We start from the raw sequence: 22163 nt of genomic DNA, 5'->3' as shown, positions 1-22163 counted from the left end.
AGATAACATTCAAGGGGTATTTGTGTCTTTTTCAAATGCCACTGAACGGCTGGTCAATAACAATAACAGGTACTGGATTGACACATTTTGAAAATTCAGGTACTGACTGAATTGTTGCATACTAATCGGAAATTTTACATTTTTTTTTTTGTGGAAATAGCTGAGGCATCTGGATGACTGGATTTGAGACACAAGTTTCTATCACATTTATGATGGGTATGATGGAACCGTTCTAATTTGGCCAGGCCACCTATCATTCCTCTGTTTACGAAACAAAAAAGAAATAAATAAATAAACCAATCTTGACTGATAATGGTAATTTTTCTACCAACATCTCAAGTCTCAAATAGCTTTCTATCTTATAATTATGTTAGACCACATTGTCACAATGAATACAGAAATGCAAAAAAAAAGTAACGCCACCCGGTACTTGGGTACATGCAAAGAAAAAGAAAGTAAATCACATCCACACCAAACCAAACCACCAAAAATAGCTCAGAATTTAAAAAGAAAAAAAAAGAAAAAGAAAGAAAAGACCTAACCACCACCCTTCTTTACCGTTTCTAAAGAGACATGTTCCATTGAGCACAAACTGTTGTCCAGAGAGAAATCCAACTGAGATGACACCATGCTTCAGTTCTTGACTGTTTTAGTTTTACATGGGGCAGAACATATTCTGCAGCACTAAGGTCACCAAGAGCAGAAGGCTACGACAATACACGATCGAGCTTGACCTACATCGATGAGTGAGGTTGAAAATTTTTCCATCTACCCAGTCAATCTTTAAATGGAAGCCTCCACATGGTGGTGCTCAAGATTTCGAAGTACAATTCTCGCAAAGATTTTGGCTTCAATGGGGGCTGTGGCTGCTGCAGCAGCAGCACGTAGTACCCGCGCTGCACCTGCCTTCTGCAAGAGGCTTGCATGGTGCATTGCATGCCTGCCGCCTGGAATGGTAAACTGCAATAAAAGGGAAAATCCATTAAAGCCAACGAGTTTATCATCTCTTCAGAATCGTAGAATATCCACTCCAACAAGTACCGGTACATATAACTGAGAGAAAATTAAATATAAAGCAAGGTCACTGGATGGCAAATTCTCTGTTTACCTGGAGAAGAGCAAAAGATGCACATGCCTTAAGGATAGAAGAAGGATTACGAAGCATGGCAACAAAACGTCCAATCTCAGCTCCACTGAGGGGAAAAAGGTTAATTAAATTAAACTAAAGAAAATGGCATTGACAGAATAAAATGGTTAGTATATTACAAGTGGATGTTAAAATTGACCTTCGATTCTTCTTTTCTTTTCCTAGTTAAAGAAGAAGCATTCATCAACAAAGGATATATTTACCTTCGCATATGGTTACGAAAGCACATGCATACACAAAACAACAAGTAGATTAACATATTAATCAGCTAATTAACTTTAACAAGGACTAGACAACTTTTGCAGAAAAAAAAAACAATTGTAGAACAAATGGGAATAGCATGTGACAATTTAACCAGGTAAAACAGTTTAAATTGGTTGCCTTTCCAGACAAAATGTAACCACACCCCAGTTACCACCATACACACATAAACACAAGAACACAAATGCAGACAAATGAATTGAAAACATTTATAAGAAAGCATAAAACAAAAATAAAAAACCTGCATCTCAGATGTCCTGCTTCTTGTATACGTGCTGCTTCAGCAACTTGGGCCAAGGATGCAGGGGCAGATGAAGCAGCCGCAGCATAAAAGGTTTGTTGATCAGAAAATGTACGCACAAAAGTTTCAATATTCTTCAATGCCATCCTTCTAGCACCATCTAAGCTTATACTCTTCGAACTACCTTCAGACGATGACCCAATCAAGGCAACTTCATCCATTCTGTACAAAAGATCCACACAATCCAGACTATATTGAGGCCATTACACCAACATGAAACAAATAGTCTTATTCAGCAACATTTACCGATGCAAATTTGGAATACCTAATGGAAGGTATATGCATACTTTTCAAGGCACCAAGGCGAGTAGCCATATCTCCTTAATAATTATTCATAATTTTCATAGTAGTAGTAGACAAAATTTGTTGATTAGACAATTTTAAGTTCTTCCTTATTGGTTCAGGTTTTAATGTCTTTGAGGGTTCAATACAGCATTTAGCAATGTTTGTATTGATTAAATCCTAACAAATAAGAAAATAATAAAAAGAAATTAGTATATAAACACACAAGATGAATATTTTAGTTTAATAGTGCCTATTTTATAATTATTATGTCAAAAAATAAAGAATAAAAAAGTATTTTACAATACATAGTACAAAACTGCTTGGCAGTTAGGCAAGGCGAACCTCAAAGGGCGCCTTGTCACCTAGGCGTCGCCTTGACAACTATGGGTATATGATGGGTCCTGACATACACTCTACCACATGTCAAAGTCTGATACTTACGAAACAATCTTCTTGCATGATTGATGACCAAAGATGATCATTTACCTTCCATCAAACATGTAAGCCAATGCAAGTGCCGCCATGAATCGTGCCATTTTTGAAACTGATGATGAACAAAGATTAACAAGGGCTGGAACTCCCCCTTCCTCAACTATACGTAGAGCATTTCCCGGATTGAAAGCAAGATTCCATAATGCCCCTGCTGCAGTCTCATGGACATCCTGCAAAAGAAAAAACACCAAAAATTTAAAGGTCCATAATATTAAGTCTTCTCACTTCCAGCAGGCAGTGTGTTACCAGTCGCAATTGAAGAGATGTGGTTTGGGCTACAAACCAGCCATTTAACACCCATCTGCATGGAGCACCTAAATGGGGGTGACCCATCCACTGAACCTACCCAACCCACACCCACCCAGCATAAGTGAAAGAGGACAGAGGTCGTCTGATGGTGTACGGTGTTACCCACCACCCATTATAAATTCTTAAATTCTTATACAAACCACTAAGTTAATGAGGAGGATGCATGGATCAAGTCAGGAATTGTCACCCTTATTAAAATCAAAAAAAGGGATAATGAATCACTGAGAAAAAAAAAAGAAAAAGAAAAAAAAATCCAAGACCATATTAACTACAAACTTCTCAGGAACTCAAAAAATCACTGCTCTTATTACAAAAGGAATAAAACAGACCCATGCATCATTTTCTAAACAATAAAACTGCTGTTTGGAGAAGCTTTATACCAAACACTTTTCCAAGGGAAACTACTTTTCCCCCATCTCCACCAAACTACTACAGAAAGACTTAACTGAAAACCTGCCATCCTTACACCATCTCCATTCTCTTTTGTCAACTTTCCCTTATCTGTTTGAGATAAAACTGTAGAGCTTTTGTAGCAGATCAGTCGGTTGCTCCACCTCCCAGTTGTTTAAGTTCCTCCTGAAAGAAGGAGACCACACTGCTATACCATTTTAAAAAGTCGCCCAAGCTTCCTTGTTGACAGCTAAATCAAATAAAACAGGGTAAACCGCTTTCAACCTATTTTCATCAAACCAGAGGTCATCCAAAAACCTTACCCTCATACCATCCCCAATTTTATATCTATTCATTTCAAAAATATATATATATATATATGATTTGGCACTTTGGATACCTTTCCACGGGGCACAACCGTAAGTAGGATTAACGTCACCTGGATCCCAGCTATGAATATAAAGAAGAGCGACCATTAGTGATTGGGAACCTTAAACCTGATGCTAAATTACCTAAGGATAAGGAATACCCACTAATACCATGTTTAACCATGGTTCCGATGAGGGGAATCAAGTTTGACTGTGGTTTCACTAGAGGGATTTTGACTCCAATGAAATCTTGTATCTGTAAGAGCAAATATTGGTAACCAACAATAACACCCAAGAATCTAATAATCATGTCAACAGTAATACCTCTGATTATCTCCGAGGTTAAACCCAATGCATGACTAAGTCACTTGGGAGGTGACTTTCCTTAATTATATGCAGAAGATTGTTGCATATAAATCATGTGGATGTGTTTTATACGTCAGCTAAAAATTATAGCCAACATATGAATAGCATATGGCCTTAAGTTTTAAAAGAAAACACTAATTTTGAATCCTTGACCTCTAAGTACTCCCCAAGCATTCTTATTATGTAAAATAAGTAGGAAAAAAACGTTTTTTTTCTTAAAAAGAATGGATTATGTTTGCATATCAATGAGTAGAAACAGGGAATTGGAGTCGTAAGTCACTTTCCAGAACATGTGCATTATTTCAGGAAAAGCACTTTCCATGCATTTTGTTATGTAAAATAAGGAGGGACTAGAGAATGCCTTTCTATGAAAAGAATGCATGTTTTCTGGATGAATGACTCAAATTTTTTGCAAATATATACTCTAAAAACAAAGGAAGACAAAAAACAAAAATATATAAAAACACTTCTGAACATAGAGGTGCAATACTTACTTCAGCTTCTGAGCGTGCCAGCGCTATTAGAGGTGCAACCCCACCTTCTCGTCCAATGGCAATGCTGTTTAAGAAGAAAATTGAGAACAATATTAGGAACGTCACAAATTAACTCTTCCTAACAAATTTAACAGCACATTTAATAGGTAAAGATATCATAACATGAAACTATGGCCGGCTATGCTAATAATATAATAGAAAATGATGAGAAAGTTGTTGGAGCCGGTGCTTTAAAAGCACAAGGCACAAGAAAAATGCAAGGGCTTTTAAGTACTCAAGGCACAAGGAATAAACCCTTCTTAAGAAAGGTGCAAATTTTTGAAAAAAAAAATCCATAAAATAAAAACAAAATTAAAAAGTGATACATAAAAAAAAATATAAACTTGAACATTAAAATAGTTAAATGTTTTGAAATTCCCATTGGCTAAAATTAAAATACATAAACATAACATACTCAAAGTGACCATAGAAGTTAAAGCAGGCATATGTAGCCAAGTGCTTATAGTGCTTCGAGAATTTGATAATCAAACATGTCAAACTTCCAATCTATTTATTTGTCTTCTAGTTGCATTACTTCAAGTAGCCAGTGTGATATTTTTTATTTCAAAAAAAAAAGTAGCTAGTGTGTATTAAACATCTTGCATAGTTGCATTCCTAATCCTATGAGATCACCCAAATGTTTTAAAAGCGCAAAGTGCAAAAAAAGCGCAAGGTGCAAAACTACAAAAAAAAAAGTTAGAAAATTCAAAAGAAATGCCAAAATTTAAAAAAAAATCAAAAAATATTAAGCATAATGTTAATAAAAAAATATAAACTTAAATTTTAAAATAAATGTTTTAAAAAAAACTATTATCTAAAATTAAAATACATAAACATAACACGTAAAGCATATTCAAATGAAAATTTAAAAATAAAAGCAAACATATAAAGCATTTTCAAGCATGTAAAACCCACAATCTCTTTTTTCCCTTAATTGCATTGCTTCAAGTAGCTAATGTGATGTAAAACATATTGCATTCTTGATTCTATGAGCCGCTTTTGTACCACACTCCTCAAGTCAAGCCTGAACAAGTCTATGTTAGGGTTTGAAATTCTTATTTCTCACATAAAAAATAATGATTTTATAACTTCCATTGCCTTTAAGAAGATATTTCATTCATTCAAAAAGGCAATGAAAGTTATAAAATCATTATTGTTTATGTGAGAAATAAGAATTTCAAACCCTAACATAGACTTGTTCAGGCTTGCCTCGAGGGGCGTGGTCGAGGGTCTGAGGACTCCTAGCCGTTAGACTCAAAAAAAGCAAAAAACACAAATTTTAAAAAGGAGCATGCCCAGGGTGCGCCTTTTGAAAGGGATGTGCCTAGGACCTGGGCGAGGCGCATACCAAATTGCGCCTTTGAGGTGCGCCGAGGCGCACCTTTTAAATCACTGAGATCAACCCTACAAAGGCCCTTAAAGCAAACCCAATGTTTTAAAAGTCGTGCCTTAGGTGTGCCTAGGCGTAGAGGTGAGGCGCATTTCAGGTCCTAGGCGAGCGCCTCAGGCTAGGCGCCAGGCGGCCTAGGCAAGCACCTTATGCATGTATTCAAATTTTTTTGTTTAATTCTCTATGGTTTAGTTTATAGATAGTTATTATCATGTATAAAAGTTATTTTTATTCTATTCTTTTAAACTTGTTGCATACCATATAGTAAAATAATAAAAAAAATAATGGGAAATGAATCAAAACTTCCCAAAAAAGCAAAAGAAGTCTGATCATCGAACTCTAATCCAAGGCTCCATGCACAAACCTTCTTGATCATCCAGGCCCAGAATCCAGATTCAATCCATTTTTCAATCTACCAGTGGCACATTCAATCAAAAATCGGTAACTTCTTCTTCTTTCTTTCTTTCTCCGCCCCTTCTTTTTTTCTTTCTTTCTTTCTTTCTTTCTTTCTTTCTTCACTGTTTTTGCACCGAAAACAAGGGCTCCGCCCCTTCTTCTTCTTCTTCCTCTTTCTTTCTTCCTTTCTATTTTTTTTTCTTTTTCACTGTTTTGCACTAAAAACAGGGGTTCCGGCCCTTCTTCTTCCTCTTTCGTTCTTTCTATTTTTTCTTCACTGTTTTGCACTGAAAACAGCGTCTCTGCCCCTTCTTTCTACTCTTTCTTTCTTTCTTTTTTTTATTCTTCACTATTTTGCACCGAAAACAGGGGCTCTTCCCCTTCTTCCTCCTCTTTATTTCTTACTTTCTATTTTTTTTCTTCACAGTTTTGCACCAGAAATAGGGGCTCTGCCCCTTCTTCTTCTTCCACTTTCTTTCTTACTTTTTTTTCATTCTTCACTGTTTTGCACCAAAAACAGGGGCTCCGCCCACCCCTTCTTCTTCCTCTTTCTTTCTTCCTTTATATTTTTTTTATTCACTGTTTTGCACTGAACAGGGGCTCCGCTCCTTCTTCCTCTTTCTGTTTTTTTTTATAGATTCTTCTTCCTCTTTCTTTCTTCCTTTCTATTTTTTTCTTTTTCACTGTTTTGCACTGAAAACAGGGGCTCCGCCCCTTCTTTCTTTCTTTCTTTCTTTCTTTCTTTCTTTCTTTCTTTCTATTTTTTCTTCACTGTTTTTCGCTAAAAACAGGGGCCTTGCCCCTTCTTCTTCCACTGAAAACAGGGGCTCCACCCCTTTATTTTTTTATTCTTCCACAGTTCCATTGGTTTGCTATTTGCACTGAAAACAGGGCCTCCATGGCTCCAGCCCTTTTCTTCTTCTTCCCCCTTATTTTCTTTATTTCTTTCTTAGTGTTCTTTTTTCTTTCCACTGTATTCTTCATCAGTTTTACACCGAAAACAGTGGTTCAAGTTCCATTTATTTTTCTTTCTTTCTTCCAATGATTTTATCATTTTACACATTATTTTTTTCTTTTTGCTACTAATTTTATTCTTTTTTTTCTCTAATTTTTATACTAAAACAATGATTCTGTATTAGACTCATAATAGGTTTTACTGTGGTGTGATCTTGAAGTATCGGGGATTCACATCACATTCGGTTCAGGTAAATACACTAATATTCTATAGGTCTTCTGTATCTGTGTTTAGTTATTTTTTTATATTGTCAATATAATTATACTCATAACTTAATAGTTATGTTAATTTAAATTTTTTTCATGGATTTATTGATTTAAGGTTAAGGTGCTTCACTGCTTCCGTCAATATTTAATAAGAAAATGGCTGATATGGGTGCTAGTCAAGAAGAAAGCCAAGGAACTCAAGGAAATAGAAGGGATCCAACTTGGAAATATTGTCACTTGCAAGATTCCAAGAACACCAATGCAGTGACATGTAATTTCTGTGGAAAAGTTGCTAATGGAGGAATTTATAGAGACAAGAAACACATTGTTGGTGGTAGGAGGAACACAAAAGCTTATACTAAATGTCCTAAAAGTGTTAGGGAAGAGATCTTGGCTTATATGAACAAAAAAAAAAAAACCTATGAAAGAAGAGAGTGGTCGCATTGTAGATTTTGATGACTTTGAGAACATGATCGAAGACGAAGATGTTTTGGGAGATGAAGTTCACATACTTGGAGTTAATGGCCAAGGGAAATCTGGTGTGAAGCATAGTGGTAGTGTAAGTGCATCTTCAAATACTAGGTCTTCAGGGTCGGGGTTTAAGGAATCATGTTCTAAACCCAGTATGCCACCACCCATAAAACGACAAAGGGGCCCCATGGATAGATTTATTTCTACACCTAACCTAGAACAAGTTGTGGAAATGAGAAGGGAGCAGAAAAATTTGATGCAAACAACCATTAGCGATGCATAAACAAAGAGGCAAGAGAACAACTTTATATACACATTGCTATATGGTTCTATCAAGTGGGTATTCCTTTAAAAAGTTTTGAAGCAATGGCAGAGGCAATTAGACAATATGGGTCGGGATACAAAGTCCCAAGTTATTATGAGATGTGAATTCCTCTTTTGAAAAAAGAAGTGGAACACACAAAGACATTACTGCAACACCACAAGGAGGCGTGGGAAAAATGGGACTGTTCTTTAATGTCTAATGGGTGGACAGACAGAAAAGATAGGACCCTCAAAACTTTTTGGTCCATCATCGTGGTGGGACCATGTTTATTGAAAGTATTGATGCTTGCTTCAAATGAGGTGAAAACAGCTGAAAGGTTGTTTTTATTACTTGACAAGATGGTGGAGAAAATAGGGGCAAAGAATGTTCTTCAAGTGATCACAGACAATGCTTCAAACTATGTTTTAGCTAGTAAATTTTTTTACTTTTTATAATTGCTTTATTGTTATTTGATAGTTATTTTTTGTAGTCTTTAACTTTTCAATTTAAACATGTTTGACTATTTTATTATGCTATTTGCTTTTTAGGGAAATTTTTTTACGGCAAAACATCCTCATCTAACTTGTACCCCATGTGCTGCCCACTGTTTGGATTTGATTTGGAAGATATTGGAATGTTGTCAGTTGTAAGGAAAACAATTGAAAGGGCTATTGCACTAACAGGATATATTTATAATCATCTGGGCTTGTTAAATTTAATGAGGAAGTACACAAACCAGAGAGAATTACTCTGGCCAGCAAAGACCCACTTTGCCACTTCCTTTCTCACTCTACAAAGCATTTATAAATAGAACTTGAGAGATCTTTTTAATTCAAAGGATTAGAATGAAAGTAAGTGGGTAAAAGAAATAAAGGGGAAAAGGGTAGGGGAGACAATGACGATGCCCACTTTTTGGAACAACATCATCTTCACACCTAAAGTGTGTAGTCCACTTGTGCGGGTCTTGAGATTGGTAGACCATGGGAACAAGCCTTCAATAGGTTACATTTATGAAGCCATGGATAGGGCAAAGGAAGCCATTGCAAGTGCATTTAGTGGAAATGAGGAAAAATATAAACACATTTTTAAAATCATTGATAAGAGGTGGGAGTGTCAACTCCACCAACCATTGCACGCAGCAGGCTTATATTTAAATCCAGAGTTTTACTATGACGATGATGAAAGGATTGATTCAGATGAAGAAATCATCACTGGGCTTTATAAAGTAATTGAATTGTTTGAGAAGGACAAAAACAAGATCAACGCAATCACTGATGAGATAAGCAAATATAAAAATGCAGAGGGTGTTTTTGGTCTTGATATGGCTATTTGGCAAAGAAAGGTAAAAGCACCGGGTAAGTAACATTGACTTAATAGTTTGTTTATTTAATTATTTAGCATTTTTTATTTATTTAATAAAATTTTAATTAATATTTTGTTATTATTTAATTTTTTACAGCTGATTGGTGGGTTTCATATGGTGTTTCAGTTCCAAATTTACAAAAGATTGCAATTAAAGTTCTTAGTTTGACATGCAGTGCATCTAGATGTGAAAGAAATTGGAGCGTATTTGAGCATGTAATTAAAACTATACTTAAGATTTTAACATTATATTTTTTATATTTTATAATCCATTACATGTTGATACGTTTAGTTTTAAACTTTAATTTTATTAATCAATCTTATGTTTTATGAATTCATGCAAATCCACACCAAAAAAAAAGGAATCGATTGGATCAAAAGCGCTTGAATGACTTAGTATTCATTAAGTTTAACCAATTGCTTAAAGAAAACTTTGATTCACGTAGTGTCACTGACCCTATATCTTTGAAAGATATAGATGAAAGTAACGAATGGTTATTAGAGGAGATGGCACATGAAGATGGTGGAGCTGAAAGCGATTTGGTATTCGACGATGATTCTTTAACATGGGGAGATATGGCTCTTGCTTCGGGAGTCAAACAGCCAATAAGGAGCACAAAAAATAGAGGTTCAAGTGTAGCTTCAACTTCTCATGCAAGAGCAGCAACATCAGCCAATGCAAGTGTCTAGAGGGGGTTAAAGTTCTCAACTTCATTTAGAAGATGAAGAGATTGAGGAAGAAGAATTGGAAGAGGCCTTGGGAGACTATAATATTGATGATGAGGAGGATGATGAAGTTGAACTTCCAAATGAAGAAGATGAGGAAGAAGATTATGGAAATGAAGAATGAATGGGTGACACATTTATTTCAGCCAGCTTTGTTTAAAAGGCTTGAAGAATGAAGATCTACTCACTGTAGTCCACATAATCAATTTGCTGCCCACACCCTTACTATCAAATGTTTCTCCTTATGAAATGTTATTTCATCAACCACCTTCTTATGACCATTTGAAGGCATTCGGTTGCCTATGCCATGTTCAAGTCATTCCCCGACCCTTGGACAAATTTGCTGCCCGGGCTGAACCTTGTATATTTGTGGGCTACCCACATGGCAAAAAAGGCTATCGGGTTTACAGCCTCGAAACACAACGCATCTTCACAAGCCGAGATGTTGTATTCTATGAAGATCGGTTTCCTTTTCATGATGGCCCATCACCTGTAACTAAATCATCAACAGTGGTTCCACTTCCTCCACATCCCTCTGATGACTGTGATTACCCACATACATCTGCCCCGTCTAATGAACACACACACACACACCATTGCTACTCAGCCCACCACCATTGATGTGACCCAACCCATTACTTCAGCCCCCTCTTCAGTTCCACCCATCACTCATTCTCAACGACCCCATCGCCAAGCCCCCATCCCTGCTCACCTCAATGACTACATTTACCAACTACCCTCCTCACTCTCACAATCCAACCATGCTGCCTTAGAAGTTGAACCCAAAACACAAGCTGCCCGAGATTCCCGCTGGCGACAAGCTATGGCAGATGAAATTTCTGCTCTTGAAAGAAATAATACTTGGACAGTTGTACCCCTACCCCTGGCAAACATCCCATTGGCTCCAAGTGGGTCTACAAAATTAAATACAAAGCAAATGGCTCCATTAAGTGCTTCAAGGCACGACTTGTTGCAGAGGGCAATACACAAATTGAAGGTCTTGACTACCATGACACCTTTACTCCAGTTGCCAAATTAGCTATTGTTCATTGTCTCCTTGTTGTAGCCATCATCAAAGGTTGGGACCTTCACCAATTAGATGTCAATAATGCCTTCCTACATGGAGACCTCCATGAAGAGGTCTACATGACAATTCCACAGTGTTTTGAGACTCCAGAGCCAAAATATGTTTGCAAACTTCAAAAATCTTTATATAGTCTCAAGCAAGCTTCCCGCATGTGGTTTGCAAAATTCACTCACGCCCTTGCATCCTTGGGGTTCCAGCAATCTTCCAATGATTATTCTCTCTTTACTGCCTGCTCCAACTCCTCATTTGTGGTTGTACTTGTGTATGTGGATAAGCCTTCCTACATGGAGACCTCCATGAAGAGGTCTACATGACAATTCCACAGTGTTTTGAGACTCCAGAGCCAAAATATGTTTGCAAACTTCAAAAATCTTTATATGGTCTCAAGCAAGCTTCCCGCATGTGATTTGCAAAATTCACTCACACCCTTACATCCTTGGGGTTCCAGCAATCTTCCAATGATTATTCTCTCTTTACTGCCTGCTCCAACTCCTCATTTGTGATTGTACTTGTGTATGTGGATGATGTCATCATCACTGGTGATGACCAGGCTCGGATCACATCTCTCAAGAAGCACATTGATGAACAATTTGGCATCAAGGATCTCAGGTTGTTACGGTTCTTCTTAGGCCTTGAAGTAACCCACTCTACATCTGGCATTTTCTTCAGTCAGCACAAATATGCTCTAGACATTGTGCATGACACAGGGCTTCAAGATTGCAAACCATGTTTAACTCCAATGGAGCAACAAAATCACTTTGTTGATGATTCCAGCCCCCCATGCTCTGATCCGGCACAATTTCGCCGTCTTGTAGGTCGCCTTGTATACCTCACAGCAACTCACCCGGATCTTTGTTTTGCTATTAATTACCTAAGCCAGTTCATGCATGATCCTCGCCAAGAACACTTTAATGCTGCTCTCCAAGTGGTCCGTTACATCAAAGGCACCATCTCTACTGGCATCTTCTTCTCTGCCACGAGCACCATTCAGTTGCATGGCTTCTGTGACTCAGACTAGGCCAGTTGCCCTCTTACCCGTCGTTCTACCACGGGATACCTCACCCTGCTTGGAGACTCACCTCTTTCATGGAAAACTAAGAAGCAACACACGGTTTCCCGCTCCTCAACAGAAGCCGGATACAGGGCCATGGCTGCTGCCTCCTCTGAACTAGTCTGGCTACAGAGAATACTTGCTGAGCTCACTATCATACTCACCGAGCCTCCAACCCTCCATTGTGATAGTAAAGCAACTCTCCACATTGCAGCAAACCCAATCTTCCATAAACGTACAAAACACATAGAAATTGATTGTCACTTTGCTCGTGATCTAATCCAACGTGGAGACCTACTCACTGCTCACGTGTCAAGCATTTCTCAATCGGCCAATCTATTCACCAAGGCCATCTCCACCGATCGCTTCCACACTCATTTATCCAAGTTGGGCATCAAAGATGCTCCACCTTAAAGGGGGGGGGTGTTGGGATAACGATGTTAGTTATGACAATTGGGATAACAACATTAGTTATGACAGTTGTCCCACTTGCCACATGTAGCACTCTATTATAACAGTTGTAACTCATGTATAAATACCTCATATCTTGTTAAATCAATTTAATCAAGATTTTCCTTCCTCCACGTCGCTTGTCAAAATCTGATGAGTATGAAGATGATATGGAATTTCCAAATGAAGAAGAGGGAAACAATGAGGAAGAATGAATGCTGGAATCTTGAGGAAAAAAGAATCAAGAATGGATGAATGGAGTCAATGGACATATGAGAATATATGATTTTGAGATTTTGTATAGGCAATAAACTTGCTTTTTGTATAGGTTATGCAATGCTGGAATGATGATTGATGAAAGAACCTTTTTTTATATTAGAAAATTGATATTGCATATTTAAATACTTAATATATAGCTTGTTTTTTGAAATATACGTTGCGATGATTAATTTTTATATTGATTTTGTTACGTGTGAGTGTAACGGTGTGAGCCATGGAGAGGATACTGATACCAAGAGGTAAGTGTCTTTTAAGTGTTAACTTCATTAATGCTGATTATCTAATGTTTGTATAGGACCATAGGTTGTGCTCATATTGTCATATACTCATATTCTTTAATTCTTTTAAGTGTTAACTTCATTATTGCTGATTTCTTAATTCTGTACTTAACTACTTATTGCATATTTTCCCGATTAACCAATTGAATCATTGATGATTTCATATTCTTTAATTCTTTTTTATTTAATGCTGATTGCATTTGCATATTCTATAATTCTTTTATATTTAATCATGCTGATTTATTAATTTTTATATTGAACCATTGCTGATTTCATACTTTATCAGTTTATGAGTTTATCTCTAATTTTTATTTCTGTAGATTCAAGATTGATCATTGATGATTGCATATTTGCATATTTTCCTGATTCATTAACTTCAGATTTCTGATAAGCTGATTACATTACCTCTAAATGAGTAATGTCTAAAAATCTAAGTATCGAATTCTAACCAATTGAGCTAATAATTAAGTAATTAACTTTTTTTATATTTTCCTGATTTCTTAGAATTTCTACATTTTTTCTATTTTTTTCTATTTTTTTAGTTTTTTTAGTTTTTTTTTATTTTGTGCGCCTTTCTTAAAATGGCACGCGCGGCGAGGCCTCGCCTTGCGCCTTGCGCCTTGCGCCTCAGGCGCATTTGGAACCTGTCGCTTTTTGTGCGCCTTTCGCTTTTAAAACACTGAGGGTTCCCAATGGATCTTGCTAGTGCATGAATGAAGTGAGAATGAGAAAGAGCTTCAAACAACATGGTGAGAGATGAGCTGTGAGAATTGTTAATCATGCATGTTCAGTATAACACTAAAAAGAGACCTGCAATGAGAAAAATAGTGCACACCTCAATCAACAGCATACCACTGTGGTATACAGGAAAAATTAGTTCTCTGATTACAAATGTGTAAGAAAGATGCATAACCCAATGACTAATTACAATTTTTTGGCCTTACCTATTAGCTTCAGATACTGACAATCCCCACAAAGCACCAGCAGCCCTTTCTTGTAGACCTTGGGAAGCATTTGAGCAAGTTTGTGCAAGAGAAACCTAAACAAAATTGAGAATCAATCTTCAATTGTACATATAGGAAAGTTATTCATAGACTATGTTCTACAACAACCATTTCTGAAAAAGAAAATAAAAAAAAAAAAGCCATTGCATTTCTTTTTTGCACAAAATGGCCACCTTCAGACTTGAATCCGTATTTTCATCCTTGCCAGCCTGAGATTTTACCATCACACCAAGTAATGGCTCCTTCCCATATAAGCTAAATAGGAAAACCAATTTTGCACCTAATATGTATGACGAACAGCTCAGCTTCCTTTTGGCTGTCACCAGAAATTCAAGGGTATAACAGCATATCAATAGGTGGGAGCAGGCATTGAAATTGTACCTTCATGTGAAAAATAGAAACCTCTACCACTTCTTGGTCTTCTTTCCTACAAATTCATCTAAGTGCAACTTTTGCTATGCTAGATTCTCAGGGCATCTCAAGCCTATGAGGATTGGCAACATTTGCACAAATATTAAAACATCTTTCTGTGCCTGATAATAAGCTATGGTGGTTTGAATAGAGACAGTTTTCTTTTTCCTCCTTAAAGGTCTAAAGATCTCAAAGTCCATTGTCCTTTCAAATCATTGTTAAAGGAGACTCAAGCAACACATAATATTTGATAGTTAAAAAGAGATAAATATCAAACTGTTATGGACAATTTGGGAAGAAAGGAATGCCAGGATCTTCCAGGAAAAGGGGAGGAGCAGTCAGGCCTTGAAGGACTGCATTATGGATAAGGCAATATATTGGTTAAAGACTCTGGACTTGTTTGATCATTTCTCCTTTACTGACTGTTGGGAGGGATTGGTTATCAGTAGGAAGCTGCTCCTCCTCCAAGGTAAAGGTAATGATAAGCTGGGTCCCCCCTCCTCACGGTTCTTTGAAGCTGAATTTTGATGGGAGTAGCCAGGGCAACCCGGGTCCCTCTGGGTTGGGAGGTGTACTGAGGAATGAGGCTGGAGAGGCTGTCTTACTATACTCTGGCCCTTCAGGTGTTGGGAACTCTATTCGGGCAGAGTTGTTAGTTGCAATACAAGGAATAGTTCTTGCAAAACAAACGGATGTGGAGCAGCTTCTAGTTGAAGGGGACTCTAAGACAGTGGTGAACTGGTTAAATAATCCGGGGGATGTCACGTGGGACTACAAGAATGAGATAAAGAAATTCAAATGGCTGACAAGAAATATGTCTGTAACAGTACAGTGGGTTGGGAGATCAGCTAATGAATTTGCTGATGTCTTGGCAAAACAAGGGACAAACAGGGAAACATTGTTCTGGGTGCAACTGTAATTTGTGTTTTTTAACAGTCATGCACTTTTTGATGTAGTTTTTGTGTTTTCTGTATGGAGAGGCAGCACCTCGCACCTCTCTAAGGGGATTCTCATGTAACCATTCTTTGAATTAATGGAATATGATTCTTTACTTATCAAAAAAAAAGAGATAAATATCAAGAAAGACTCCTGTTGTGTTCATAGAATCCATGCCATCTTGCTCACTTAGGTCCATCAGTTGGCTAATGAATTGACATATAGATTCTATAGTTAAAAGTTGTGCTGTTAGAAGATTATGCATCTGCAGATATGTTATTGATGCAATTTTATCTTCAGAGGCATTTCAGATGGCTTCAGTCAAGTATGTCCATAAGAAATGGAATGCAAACTTCTGAAGGCAGAACAATGTAACCAAGGCTAATATAGCAAGATATCTACTTAATTTTCCTTTTCTGGATGATGAGACATCGAATATGCATATGAAAGAATGTATAATAAACAATTTTTTTAGTACAATGGATAGTCTGGCTCAGATAACAAGGATATAGATATCTACCAAAGCCTCAACACCACCAGCTGCAGCAATTGCTTCTCGGTTTCTGTCATCAAATGATAAATTCCACAAAGCACCAGCAGCCTCTTGCCTGTTTCATGTGTAAATACAACAGTGTGTAATAAGAAAACATTGACAAAGGAAGGCAATATTTGGTCCAGGAAGACCAAGTAAAAAACTAAAAATACATATAGTTTAGAGTAAACAACTGAAATTCCATAATGTAACAGTGTTATAAACAGGTAGGCCAGATTTCAAAAGACAGATTGAAAAATTTATACCAAGCTTGTACATTATATGTTTCCACATTTCAATTAAGATAGTGAGATAAATAATTGTGTAAAAAGATTCATCAAAAAAAAATAATTGTGTAAAAAGTGTTCAGAAACCCAAAACATGTAAGATGCAGATCATCATTTATTAAAAACCCATAACCAAAAGTATTAGCAAATGCATTAAAATAACTACCTAAGAATGCAAATCAGTGAAGGATGCATGGGAGTGAAGCAGTATTTCTTGGACACACGGGAATGAGAACAAAATTGCAGAAAATATTTGTGTAGCCATTACCAATTATGTTAGACTAATATCTTATGATGGCACAAAGAGCAATATGATTCAGTGTTAGTTAAACAAAGCATATTGGCGTTTGTCAATTGTCATCGCAGCACCAGCACTGGAAGGAGTTACATATCATGATACATTTCTAGCAACGAAATGCTTTTAATCTTGTTAGTGATCAAAAATAATTCCAGAAACAAAACTAACTATGAAATGTAATTAAATTACCTGACACCTTCGTGGTGAGAGCATGTAAGCTGCACCAGTGCTTCAAGTGCACCTGCTTCTTGTCCAACTGCAGCATTATTACTGTTGCTATCTCCATGTGCAGCCAAATTAGCTAATGCACGAGCAGCCTACACATTGATGAGTAACAGATCATTAATTCTCAAATAGGAATAAATTATGCCATTAGCATATGATATTATGGCCCCTGTTCTTGAACTCCTGATTTTTATATTGACTAAATAAGAATGGAATATAAGGAGAAATTTCCCAAAAAAAAACATGAAAAAAGAAATTGACTTATTTTCAAGGCCAATGAACTGTTGCAAATGAGATTTATATGTGCTCGTTCAAAATATAATCTTTGTATATTTGCACTTGATATTAATGAAGAGACTTGGAAAAGAAAAGGGGATCAAAATAAGCATATAAACCTAATTAAGGATACGTATGATTGATGGTGCAACAACCAATGTGGGAGGGACATCAGATTTAACAGTTACGATGAGCCTTCACCAAGGATCAACAACTTGCCCTTCTTTATTTGCATTGATCATGGATGAATTGACTAAACACATTCAGGAGGATGTCCCATGATACATGTTGTTTGCTGATGACATCGTTTTAATTGATGAATCTACGGAGGATTAAATGCAAAATTAAGTTTATGGAAAATGTCTTAGAAACAAGAGGTTTTAAAGTAAGTGGGACAAAATATATGGCACGTGAATTTAATAATAATGGGAGTGCAACTCTGGGTACACTTAGGATTAGGGACCAAAAGCTAACTCAATGTGACCCATTTTTGGTACCTTGGTTCAATAATTCATAACAAGGGTGGGATGGGTAAAATGGAAGGATGCATCTGGAGTTTTATGTGATAGGCAAACATCTATTGGATTAAAAGGAAAATTCTATAAAATAGTTGTAAGGCCAGCTATGAGGCATGGAGCAAAGTGTTGGGTAGTCAAGAAACAACATGTCCAGAAAATGAATGTGGTAGAAATGCATATGCTGAGATGGATGAGTGGAAAAACTAGAAAGGATAGGATTGGCTGACTTGGATAACTTGATTAGAGGATGGAGGGTAGGGAGGAATTATGTAGTAGTAAGCCATTTGCAATTTGTAGATGACAATCTTATTTTGTGAAGGAGCCAATCTGAATAATCTAAGGAATTTTTTAGGATGTCTCTAATCTGAGGATGAACATAGGGGAAAGTTGTGTATCAAGGATCAACAAGGGCACACACTAAGGCTTTGTTTGTTTTGCCTAATATGATTAAATTGAGTTATGATACTCCGATACCTGCATGTGCCTAGTATACCAATGTCAAGCACAATATTTGTAGGAAACGACATTGAACACTACATGGACACTTCTGGGTGGTTCCACTTTTCCACAGAAAGTTGATTGGGCTAGTAAAGTGGATTACTTGGAACAAGTTTGGCCACCAATAGGCCAACATTTGTATGTATATTGCCTCCCCAATTAGTGCTAGATGTCCAACCATATAAAGTGGATCACTTGGAACAAGTTTGGACACCAATGAACCAACAACTGTGAGTAGATTGCTAGAGATTAAAGGGAGCAAGATGGCTTCCAGTAGAGGAAATCAATTGACAGGCTTTTTTTTATCAGTATCGATTGGCAACCCTTGTTTATAGGTTATCAATTAAAAGGAGCAATATGTGCAGTTGTGCACATGAAGCATTTGTTTTTTTCTTTGATAAGTATGAAATAATTTTTTAGAAATAAACATAACAAGAAATGCATGGAGATCTTGAGATTTAAGATTAAAGTTTGCAACTTTATTCTTTTTTTCAACCAATATGACCAAAATCAAGCATAAGAAGAAATTACCAGGACATCAGGAACTTGAGCAGACAAACTTATTGCTTCTAAAGTACTTGGATTCATCATCATAATGCAAGTGGCTAGAATCAGTATAAGGACAATATCCTAAACCCTAGGCCAGTGAAATCAATAACTACTAAAGTAGAACCAAATAAAAGCAATTGAGAATTAGAATCAGTTCATATGCATATACAACAAATATAAAAAGTGACTACTTCTCAAACAGTAGGAACAGATCAGTTCTACCTGCTCTTGCACTCCCTCAAACTTGCATGATCGAGCAAGCATCACCAAGGCATGAACACCACCTGCCAGTGCAACTTCCATGCTACATTTGTCATCAGCTGCTAAATTTGCTAAGGCACCAGCAGCACGCTCCTGGCATCGGGCAAACAAGCATGAATTCAACTTACATCCATAACAATGCAGCACCCATCTCTTTATAAAACAAAGTTTTTCAAAATGTGGCAATCATATGCAAGAAACATACAAGAACTCCATCCCCACCAGAGGGCCATTTAAAAATGAGATCCACTAAAGCTTTTACACCTCCTGCTTCAGCGATGGCACCCTGAAAAAAGGAAAATCAATATGAATAGAAACTTCAGGACAGGAGGATAACTGCATAATAAGTTGCATAACAGACAACCTTGTGCTCTTCTCCCACAGATAGATTCCAAAGTCCACCAGCTGCCTCTTCAGCAACTAATCTATTCATAGATCTTGCCAGATCAGCAAGTATATTGATTCCTCCTTCTTCTGCTACAGTTTTTGCTACTTTTGCATTCACAGACAAGTTTGCTATAGCCTGTACCTCTCAAAAGTTCAGAACAGTTAAAACAATTTATCAATGATTACATACAGGAAATTGATCTCAAAAATGGTCAAGATTAATAGAATCTTGCCTTTGCTGCTTCAGACTGAAGACCTTCCCGACAAGATCTTGCAAGATCTAAAAGCAAATGTATTCCACCATCTCGCATGACTGCTTCAGCTCTTCCACAATCAACAGTAGCATTCTCATCATCAATCACCACAAAAGTAGCAAGTCCAGTAGCAGCTCTTTCTTGAACATCCTCTTGCGAACTCTGGATTAAACTGAGCAAAAGTGCAGCCCCTTGTCTGAGCCAAAAACTATCCAAGAGCTGTGGATTGACCTCCGCAATACGTAGAAGTGCATGCGATAGAATCCATTCAAGCCAAGTCATAATCTCATTCAAGCTTTTATCCCCATTCTTTGAAATCCTCCAATCCGAAAATACAGTCCTCTCTTTGTTTGTAATGTCGCCAAATAATGAAGCCACTCCTTTGAAAATGTCATTGAAAAGGGCAAGTAACAACTTACCTTTATGGTTATATGCTGTATAGGTACCATCTTCAATAAGAGGACAGTTCAGAGCGCACATGACCTTCAAGCTTTGTGATGATGACAACAATCTTGAAACAGCACTTGCACTAATATCGGTTCTTGAAACATCTAAACCAGTCAAGCTTGGCAGTTTATTCCAAATTTGTGATGCTGAACTCCATTCCATATTTCTTATCCCCGCAACAGAAAGGAAACGAAGAGACACTACATTCCCCAATGCTGCCTCGTCAAAATTTGTACAGTCCATGAAACCAATCTCTGACAATTGGCCACAATGCCTTGCCAATGCATTAATGGCATCTGCATCAATATCCCGAATTCCCGAAAGCCGCAGCCTCTTCAACAAAGGACAACAGAGAGCAACTGCTTTGATAGCATCACTACTGATCCTCTCACAAGCATCTGGACCAAGCTGGAGGCTCTCAAGTGCCTCGTGTCTTGCTGCCATCACTGAGAGAGTTGCATCAGTAATCTCACGGCAGAAATCACCACTAATTTCCCGCAGACCCTTTGCCTGGAGATTCATTATTGCATTGGCAGACTCAGCCCCCCGGAACCGGAGTTTCTGAAGCTTAGCACAGCGAGAAGCAAGGGAAGCCGCAGTGGCAGCATCACACTTATGAGCACGAAGATCCAATGAATTCCATAAACAAGGAGAGGAGCCCAAAGCCCTCCACGTTCGACAGGTTGAAGACAAACTTGCGCGGTCTCGATAATTCAGACAAGAAAACAACTGAACTACGGTATCATCAGGCAAGCTAGTCCAATCGACCTCCACCTTCTCTAATAAGCTGGAAGGCCCATCGAAATTTTCGGAATAACTCTGCAAAATTGTCTTCTCTTTGTCCTTTGATTGTGCCCCCTTCCTCCTCACTCTCCGACTCATCTCTCAATCAAACGAACTATGAATTCACACAGCCTACCAGAACAATTTGACCTAAAATAAAAAACACTAAAAGGAAAATCCTAGCACCTACAAAACCCTAATCCTCGAGCAAGAAATTGAATTGCAAAGACGAACAAATTTACAAGTTGTATAGATAGACCCACACACCGTAGAATACACGAGTGAGAGCAAATTCAGAATCCAGAAAATCTTCGCTCTTAATTTCTAATATCCTTTTGTGGAAGAAAAATAAATGGCGGATAGCAGCAGCAGCAGCAACCTCTCCGGTTCCTTAAGTCCCATCGATGCCTGCTTAAAACCCTAACCTTTCGAGCTAAAACAATAAGCAATTTCCGCCATTCTGGAGGAGGCAAGATGTCGTAACGCGGGGTTTTATGGGGTTGAGAGGAAAGAGGGAGAGGGGAGATGAAGCTGAGAAAGGATTGGAGAGAATTGAAGCCCGAGTGGTAACGAGAGAGACGAAAGCCAAACCCTCAAAGCAATTATCTGCCCCTCTCCCCCTTTCTTGTAATGCTCCAAACAGGAACAGGAGTGGTAGCGACACAGACAGGCATGGAGTTACGCCATGAGGTGTGAGAGGCTGGGGAGCCGGCGGTTGCAATTGGGATTCTTGTTCCCAATTTCGTGCGTGTAGATGGATTGTGATTATAAAATCGTGGACGCCTCTCCTGTTGTTACCAGCTAATTTTGGGTTTTTAATCTTTATCTTTCAAAACAAAACTAATTTTACTTCTAAAGCAAATACAAATAGTTATCTAACCCAGAGTGGCAAAAGATATTATGTGAAGTGGAGTAAAATCTCAAATGCATGCCTTGCATATCCCCATCTGTGGGTGATCATTGATATTTGATAGAACGAGGATTTTTATTCCTACAATCCATGTTATGGTTGGGGGGTTAAAAAAAACCT

At 37.5% G+C, this 22163-nt stretch overlaps 1 protein-coding gene across 2 annotated transcripts; it reads right to left on the bottom strand.

The window, feature by feature from the left end:
• Positions 1–319: 319 nt before the first annotated feature.
• On the bottom strand, positions 320–21923 carry LOC104610476 (protein ARABIDILLO 1-like). 2 transcript variants are annotated; one of them, XM_010277104.3, is made up of 12 exons: positions 19883–21923; positions 19627–19785; positions 19468–19548; positions 19224–19355; positions 17125–17252; positions 16339–16426; positions 14412–14506; positions 4414–4477; positions 2481–2656; positions 1650–1871; positions 1109–1193; positions 320–960 (listed from the first exon to the last, which is right to left on the bottom strand). In XM_010277104.3, exons 1-12 carry the CDS (start codon positions 21230–21232, stop codon positions 784–786), a joined length of 2757 nt encoding a protein of 918 aa, XP_010275406.1. In that variant the 5' UTR covers positions 21233–21923; the 3' UTR covers positions 320–783. The 2 variants fall into 2 exon arrangements, 1 of the variants encoding a protein (XP_010275406.1); XR_016080922.1 differs by lacking the exon at positions 320–960 and adding an exon at positions 1287–1350 and having other exon boundaries at positions 1143–1193.
• Positions 21924–22163: the final 240 nt, after the last annotated feature.

This window comes from Nelumbo nucifera, chromosome 1 (assembly GCF_055504915.1).
Source record: "Nelumbo nucifera cultivar China Antique chromosome 1, China Antique-T2T, whole genome shotgun sequence".
In the NCBI taxonomy this organism is placed as follows: Eukaryota; Viridiplantae; Streptophyta; class Magnoliopsida; order Proteales; family Nelumbonaceae; genus Nelumbo; species Nelumbo nucifera.
The sequence above is the reverse complement of the archived record's forward strand: the minus strand, read 5'-3'. Positions and strand labels throughout refer to the sequence as shown.